Below are 8,807 nucleotides of genomic sequence, written 5' to 3'. Positions count from 1 at the left end.
CCTTGATATGCGATTGGGCATGTTTTACTTTCAAACATTTTATATGCACACATGCTCTCTCTGTGAGTATTTTGATTTCCTCCTTTTCTATGATCTGGACAACAATGTTCCCTTATGTTTAGCTCGATGATGAAAAGAATTGCTGAAATTTGGGAATGTTCTTTAAGTAATCTAACATAGACATGTGGGTTCTCTAGTTTTGTGACTCAACTGTTAGTACCTGGGGTTTTGGTAGTGTTTTTCGGCTTTATCCAGTACACCGAGATACACCTAGTTATCTGTTATCTAGATTGCTACCTATTGAGTTGTTCTTGGATCATTGTTGCAGTAAGCTCTAAGTATGATATGCCATTGCAACTCTAAGTGTGTGCTCTCATTCTTGGTACTGCAGTACTATCAAAGTTGTTTCTTTGATTCAGGAGAACTTAGTACAGGTTCTTTACTAGCTGATGCTTAAGAACATTGCCCAATTAATGATGAATTCTATAGGACAATTAGGGAGTAGGACCATTAAAGTCCTGGGACCAATTGTTAACCAATGTCTGAGAGCAATTTTTCCTTCAAATACCTGTTGTTTAGTACTTGATATTTACATGATGGATGATGCTTTTTCAAAGTTAGCCTTAACTAGTACAAAATTTAATACACGTGTTAAATTTAATTGAAAGTTTAAAACACATACCTTGATTCCTTTTCTTTTATCTATTTCTGTGAATAATCTTCTACCATTTTCCTATTTTGAAGATGGCGACTAGAGATGAACTTGAATTTCCTCCGGCCTCTTCCTCTCAACAACAAGAGGGGGTCACTACTCAACAAGATATGGATGCCACTTCTTAGGAGCAAATAGAAGAATCTCACACGCATAAGCGAAAGCGAGGTAGCCGAGGTAAAAACCAGATACCCACGGGTCACTACACCATAACTCACGTCAATGAGGTGGACGTGCCAACACAGCATCAGCAAGCTCAAGCGGCCTTCCGTAGGGCATGCACCTCACTTGGACGGACAAGGATTAGGATAACCTACCCAAACTAGAAGGCCGTGCCGCAGAGCGAGAAAACCTTCTTGTGGGAAACAATTAAAGCACAATTTGACTTTCCTGAAGGATTCTCCTTGGAGGACGTGGAATGACATGCAATAGCCAAGATGGGCAAGGTATGAAAGACCTTCAAGAGCGAGTTGTATAATACATATGTGAAGCAGGATCTCATCCCCAATAATGTTGCTTATGGGTACTTGGCAGATCAATGTGCAGAGTTTGTGATGAGGTACCAGTCTGAGGAATTTCAGCAACAGATTCAGGCTAACAAAGCGCGCCAGTCACGCAACACGCACCCTCACAGGCTCGGCACCGGTGGGTACGTGCACAAGGAATTGGACAAGGACAAGGAGGATGAGCAGGCAGCTCAGGAGAATCGCTCCACACCATTTTCATAGATCACGGAGTGGCGTGCCCGGAATTGGTTTCGAGGAAGGGCCGTAAGATCGGTCGGTGGTTCCGTCACCTTCAGGAAGCCAGAAACCGAGCAAGTGGCTTAAAGGACACTGCAACTTTCGAAGGAATCCACTCAAGGATCATTCCAGCCATCTCGGGAAAAAGACATACTAACCTCGGCTCTGGGGAACAAAGAGCACCTGGATCGCATGCGTGGCATAGGTGTTTCCGTTCCATAGAAGTTGGGATTCCCTAACGACACCGATTCATATAGGAGCCAATGGAGAAATAAAGCTGAGCACGAAGCAGCCGAGCGTGAATGGATGAGAATGCAGATTGTCGCTGAGGTCAAAGCAAGGATGAAAGAACAGATGGATATGCTTGTAGAAAGGATGGAACAATAGGTCGAGGAGCGAGTACGGGCAATGAGGCAGCAAGATGCAACCACGACACTTGAATCTCCATCGGCTCGGCATCGGAGTAGCTGCACATCTGCACCAGGGAATCTTCGCGGCCTCGCGACGACAGCGACTTCTCTTTTCGTCGTGCTCCGCTGAAGCAAATAGAAGGACAAGTGCAAGGAGGTAGAGGAAGAATATCTGTCAAAAACCTACATGCCAGGAAGGCCGTTAGTGAGCAAGAAAGCGTTAGAGCAATTGGCCTAGGTAAGTACGATTCTGCACGACCTATACCTTAAGAGGTTCCATGAGGAGAAACATCTTTCTCCTTATTTCAGCACCAAGTACTAGCGCCAACATTTCCTGCAACCAGCTGGACACTTCCTCGTGACCTTCGAGGATTTATTCCTCCTCTACCATCTTGAAAACTTAGATGTCGGTCTATTGAGATGCTGGACACTGTAAGTGTTACTAATCATGGGCTATGCTTAATGAACCGCCTAACATATTGATACGCTCATTCATCTATATTACTCTTATGTGTAGACTTATGATTTAAGAAGCCAGAAGAGAGAATCCGAGAATTGGATTCCTTGACCCACAGGTCATATGTGGGTCAATGATCACTTGGTCTCCAGGGGAGGTCGAGAAATACATCACGGAGTCCATGGCCACCCTCTGTGGATCGAAGGACCTTATTCTTCTACCATACAACTATCGAGACCATTGAATACTAGTTTGTATCTATACACATAATCAACACTATATATACCTCAACTCAATGTACTACGACAAAGAGAGGTATTCAGATCTAACAAACTTGTTGACAAGGGCATTCGCGAAGTATGTTTCGATGGATGGGATTGTACGGAGAGATAAACCCTCGGCGAGCCACCAACATAAGTTTCTGGTAATAATTCCTCTGTCGCATATCAATTTACCGTTATAATATGCATTCCATAGAACTAAATTTACTGTGCATAAATTTCTGCAGTGTCACAGGCAGCTGCAGGACACCAACCTTTGTGGGTTCTATGTTGCCCAGTACATGCTTGAAATCGTTGGCTCTAGTCCACCAGTATATTAACCGGTTAGTGTAATTATAGTATATTAAAATGCATTTTTCATCGTTGTGTCTAATTGTTTTAAGTTTCTTCTACAGATATATAAATTTTCTACAAATAATCTCACGAAGGACGGTCTCATATATATTCAAAAAAGGCTCGCTAGTTTCATACTTGGGGAGATCATAAAGGAGACCGGTGAATTTTATGATCTCGAAAACTTTATTAGCTAAGGTTTGTAATCTCAACAGAAGTCGGTCAGTTTAATATATTGAAAATGCTTGCATCTAGCAGTCAGTTTATTGATATATTATATCTTTATGGCTAATGATATAGGAAATGAAGCAAATAAACTCATTACTTCCTTTTAATTCACTATGCTAAAACTAATTTATTGGTTTATATATTGTCAGGCACGGGAAGCAAATGAATTCTCAATGAAGAGTGAAGAATGCTACACAAATGTCGTGAGGCTTTGTAATATTGACACTTTTGCTTCTGTTTATGTATGACTTTGTGACTTTGTAATGTTGTGAGGCTTTGTAGTATTGACTTTGTATGATATGTGTGATATTGAATGATGATGTTCGATCTACAGAGTGTATAGAGTTTGAATGCAAATGATTTGTTATGTGTATGATATACTGTTGTGTGTATTTTATCGTTGATATGTTAGTTACAATCAGTAATATATGGATTCTATACTATGTATATAAATATACAGACGATTCTAGGAAGACAACCATATGTACAAATGTATTTTATAATGGCTTCTATTATATAGTACAGACGGCTTGAAATTGGAACCGTCTGTACTATAGGATAATACAGACGATTCCAATAACGAGCCGTCTGTACTGTTACAATAGTACAGATAGCTCCAATAACGAGCCGTCTGCACTGTTCTATATTACAGATAGCTCATTGTTAGAGCTATCTGTACTGTTATCATAGTACAGACAGCTCATCATTGGAATCGTTTATACAAGATTTTTATATACGGTTCAAAACCTGTCTGTACAAATCTGATTTGTATAGATTTTTTTATAAACGGTTTGAAAAAATGTCCGCACCAGAATTACGAACCATCTGTATAAATAAATTCTCTAATAGTGACCGTCAATTATTTTTTTAAAACTAGTAGTGAAGAAAAGAAACACGAATAATCTTTTCAGCGAGAGACATCTGGGAAGTGGGAACGCGTTCCCACACGTGACAACTACGTACGTTCGCCTCCTCCCTTTCTCTCCTGGTCTCGCTCCGGTACACACCTATATCTAGTTTACTTGATATTCCATGCTTCAATTCCTCGACCGCTATATAAATTCAACTCCCCCAAGCTCACACCTCCATCATGTGCTTCAGCAGTTCAGCTAAGCGAGCCGAGTAGCACCCCTTAATCACGCAACAGCTGTGCTACCATTGACGACGTCTTTGTGAGCTAGCAATGGGTGCTACTACTGTGACCTCCCCGTCTTGCTCCATAGCAGCTACTATCGTTGCCTTCCTGGCCGCAGCTTCGCTCTTGGCGGCATCGGCAGCCTCGCCGGTTCCGGCGGTCTACGTTTTCGGCGACTCGCTCGCCGACGTCGGGAACAACAACCACCTGCTGACGCTGCTCAAGGCGGACTTCCCGCACAACGGCATCGACTACCCGGGGAAGAAGGCCACCGGCCGCTTCAGCAACGGCAAAAACTTCCCCGACTTCCTAGGTGCGTATTCTAGACAGCTCTCCACTTCCTGTCTCGCTGATTGAGCTGTTCGTTGTCGTTGCATACCGTCGTTATGAAATAAGATCTCTGATGTTTTCACAACTATGTCGTTTCGATCATTCCTATAAGGGTAGGATCATCACTCATGAGGTGTGACCGCGTGTGAGCTCAGTACGTGTGTTCTTAGTCTTTATCTTTGCACTGTTTGCACGTCACAATGTTAATGATTCAGTTTCACAATAAACCGTTAAACTAGGTCGAACGTACGGGCATAATAAGTCAGCACAGTCCGTCATGCGAAAATAAGGTTAATCTAGCTTATGTTGACTATTGGTGAAGATAAAGTAGAATGCATGCATGTATTCTTCTCAGTGTATATTTATGCCGTGGAATGCATATATGCTCCATCATGGCTGAACCTTCGAACCTGAAGGTCTAGTCAATCGGAGAATTTACTAGTAATAGATTCAGTGACAAAAATATCTTCTGAGATGTCAATTCAAGCCATCTTTTTTTTTTCTTATTTCTTTGAAGTAACGACGAAAAATTGATATACACTGGCGCGCTACTTGTAGATCACTGTTCGATCTGCCAATCAATTCTCCGAGATCGATCCCTCGTTGCATTGAAGTATTACATATATTTTTGCCTAAAAAAATATTACATATATTTCCTGGATGTCCTTGCATGACAATCCTGAACTGTGTACTATCACAGCCTCACACCATAGCCGCTTGTACTTCAGTGTATGCAAGTACTTTTCTTTCGTTAATTCTCCAGAAAGAAGATTGAAATTTATTTAATATATCCTAATCTGTAACTCCCAATCTACATGAGCAGCTTGAAGGGAATTTTTCATTTCCAATAGATTTCCATCTAAGCTCTATGTATGGCAAAAGTCATATCAATTATGTTTTCTTGTAGTGTGGAAGAATCAGTTCGAAGCCACAGAAAGGAAAAAAAAAACAAATCATAGAATTGTCCATCTCCACATGGGATCCAAATCTCTAAACATAAATATAAGTTTAAACTAAGTCATAAAAGTTCCTGGAGAAATCCACTTATTCAAACATGGTATAAGTAGTCACTACACAAGAGTTCTAATTCCATAGAAATATTTAATGCATTTTGGCGGTGACAATTTTTAGTTCTTGAGGAAAAAAATGGCTTACCAGGTGAAAGGGAAAACTAGTGCATACAAACAGAGATATGTGGGGCCCAGAGAAATCCTCAGATATATTCTTCTACATTTTGTTCCTTTTTTTTGTTTCTTGCTATTCCTTTCTTGTCCCCCAAAGAACGGAACAGAACCAAATGTTGTACCTTGTGTAGTCAGCCAATTCAAATAAGCCCAAAAATAGTTTTGCTTTCACTTTCATGGGTCAAATAAATTGAGAACGAGAAAGATTGCCATGTGGTGTACGTTCTCAAAACTTCTACTGGGACGACTTGTGTTCCGAGTTTGATGTCGACAACTAAATTTCGTTGCAGAATTTATTAACTTCAGTTATATTCTAGTACTATATATATTGTAACAATACCAAACTACTTCACAAATTTTTCGTTGAACGACAATTTTAATTGACCAATTTTTTCAGCAACCCAGTGCAAGCCATTGAAAAATGATGTATTAAATTTTGTTTACAAATGCACATCAGTTAACTTCACCAATCATTCATTTTTTCCACAAAACCCAATATATATGCTATTATTATGACACTAATACCTTTAAATGTTAGCTTCAAATGTTTCAAGTATATCTGTGAAGTCAGTCGCAAAAAAAAAAGAAAAAGTATATCAGTGAAGTCATCTCTATCTTTCATATGCGCGGCCCTGCTACGCTACCGCACTGCAGGTGATCATTTGTAGTCATGAATTAAGGAAACTGGGGTAGAACTGGATATATGTTACATTACTAGCTAGTTCACATTGCTGATCACAAATTGACACTATTCCTTAAAAACTAATTGACCCTATATGGAGTGGAGTATATCCTAATCGTGATTGGTGACATGCTTGCAGCTGACAATCTCGGGCTGGCGACCTCGCCTCCGTACCTCGCCTTGTCCTCAAGCAGCAGTGCCAACTACGTGAACGGTGTCAACTTCGCTTCAGGTGGTGCGGGAGTCTCCAACGCCACCAACAAGGTTTGCCAAATCTCCAACATTTCCGGGAAAGAGGAAAAATTGTCAAAGAACAACACCAGACTGATGCTCGATATGAATACGTTTTGCACTGCAGGACCAATGCATCAGCTTCGACAAGCAGATCGAGTACTACTCGTCGGTGTACGCATCCCTGGCCCAGAGCCTGGGCCAGACGCAGGCCGCGGCACACCTATCCAAATCCCTCTTCGCCATCACCATCTGCAGCAACGACATCATCCATTACACCAAATCCAGCTCGGCGAACAAGGCCAGCACGCCGTCGCAGCAGTTCGTGGACACGTTGATCCAGTCCCTCACGGGCCAGCTGCAGCGGCTGTACAACCTGGGCGCGCGCAAGATACTGTTCCTAGGCACGGGGCCCGTGGGTTGCTGCCCGTCGCTGCGGGAGCTGAGCTCCACTAAGGACTGCAGCGCCGAGGCAAACGACCTCTCCGTAAGGTACAACGCCGCCGCGGCGTCCCTCCTCAGCGACATGGCCGCGCGCCACCCGGACATGCACTACGCCCTCTTCGACGCCTCCGCCGCGCTGCTCCGGTACATCAACCAACCCGCAGCGTACGGGTTCTCCGAGGTGAAGGCGGCATGCTGCGGGCTCGGGGACATGAACGCCAAGATCGGCTGCACCCCCGTGAGCTTCTACTGCGCCAACAGGACGAGCCACGTCTTCTGGGACTTCTACCATCCCACGGAGGCAACCGCGCGGAAGCTCACTAGCACGGCGTTCGACGGCTCGGCACCGTTGATCTTCCCGATGAACATAAGGCAGCTCAGTGCTATGTAGGCCAGCGAGATTGAATGTCCGTATATATGTCGAGTATACCAAATACAGTATGTGGATCTGTTTTGGAAATGATGGAAGAAATCAGGAATATACCAGTTAATTGCAATCGAAGATTTCAGAGCTGCGGAGTCATGAATTGGAAATTTCCTGACGCGGACTTTGAAAAAGCCCAGGTGCTTATGCACGGACACCTCAGCTAGCTAAGTGTTAGACCACCAAGGTTCGACACCATTTCCTTCATCTCGAGCCGTGCTGTATGTTCCTGTGCGGCGTGCTGTAACTCCTGTAGCGCACCCGACTACAGGCCCGAGCGGCATGCAGCTGAGATCATGGCGGCAATTCCAGGCCCATATGGATATGGGGAAACTTCAAGCGCAAATTGATTCGTTCCTATTTTTCGCACAGGTTGTTTTGGAATGTATCTCCAGCGTGGGTTGTTACCAATTGAATTGTAATCTGCTATGTATGACGTCTGGGCACATCAATGAAAATCATCGTGTGTTTGTGCCTAACCTTCCACGGTTTCATGGCATGAGATGCAGCCCCGATCCTGCCGCTTCCGCTGCACCTCGCCTAAACCCTGGTCGCAACTCGCATGTTCCTCCCTATTGATCGCCCCTCTGGCCGCTGACTTCCATCACCCGGTCCTACCTTATCACGCTGGCCGACACAGACAAGGCCGTGGCCGAGACCGCTGACAAAGCCGCAGCCAATCGTATTGACGCTGCCCTCGTCCCAATCACCCTCGACCTCCAGGAAGCCAACTTCTACAAGTGGAGTGCCGTCTTCTTCAACATCCTCTGCAAGTACGCACTCGAGAATCACATCTTCTGAACCTGATCCAACCTAGCGGTACATGGACGCCACGGTCCTTTCTTTGCTCTACGGCTTGGTCTCCTCCAACATGCTCGAGCTCATCACGACCAAGGATCCCTCTGTGGCCTCCGTCTGGGCTACCATCGTCTGGTTGTTCCAACACAATCAAGAGAGTTGCGCCATGTACCTTTAGGCCGAATTCAAGAACTTCGTGCAGGGTGACTTGTCCATCAGTGACTACTTTTGCAAACTGAAGAATTTCGTCGATGCCCTCGCTGATGTTGATCAACACGTATCTAACAAGTCTCTCGTACTCAATGCCCTCCATAGCTTGAACGAGAAATTTGCCTACATGCGGTCTCTCTTGAAGATGCAAAGGCCTTTCCCGTCCCTCCTCAATATCCACTCCTCATTGCTACTAGAAGAACTT

The 8,807-nt window shown here is 43.9% G+C and overlaps 1 protein-coding gene across 1 annotated transcript; it reads left to right on the top strand.

The window, feature by feature from the left end:
• Window positions 1-4,213: 4,213 nt before the first annotated feature.
• LOC133912815 (GDSL esterase/lipase At5g55050-like) lies at window positions 4,214-7,580 on the top strand. Its single transcript, XM_062355734.1, has 3 exons — window positions 4,214-4,612; window positions 6,635-6,759; window positions 6,854-7,580. The coding sequence occupies exons 1-3, from the start codon at window positions 4,348-4,350 to the stop codon at window positions 7,559-7,561; spliced, it is 1,098 nt and encodes a 365-aa protein (XP_062211718.1). The 5' UTR covers window positions 4,214-4,347; the 3' UTR covers window positions 7,562-7,580.
• The last annotated feature ends 1,227 nt before the right edge of the window (window positions 7,581-8,807 follow it).

Source organism: Phragmites australis, chromosome 3 (genome assembly GCF_958298935.1).
Source record: "Phragmites australis chromosome 3, lpPhrAust1.1, whole genome shotgun sequence".
Taxonomy (NCBI): Eukaryota; Viridiplantae; Streptophyta; class Magnoliopsida; order Poales; family Poaceae; genus Phragmites; species Phragmites australis.
Note: the sequence above shows the minus strand (reverse complement) of the source record. Positions and strands in the feature narration are given on the sequence as shown.

Coding starts and splice junctions, on each gene's coding strand:
- LOC133912815 (XM_062355734.1), top strand. CDS start 4,348: ATGGGTGCTACTACTGTGACCTCCCCGTCTTGCTCCATAGCAGCTACT. Junction 4,613..6,634: donor AAACTTCCCCGACTTCCTAG/GTGCGTATTCTA, acceptor ACATGCTTGCAG/CTGACAATCTCGGGCTGGCG. Junction 6,760..6,853: donor TCTCCAACGCCACCAACAAG/GTTTGCCAAATC, acceptor TTTGCACTGCAG/GACCAATGCATCAGCTTCGA.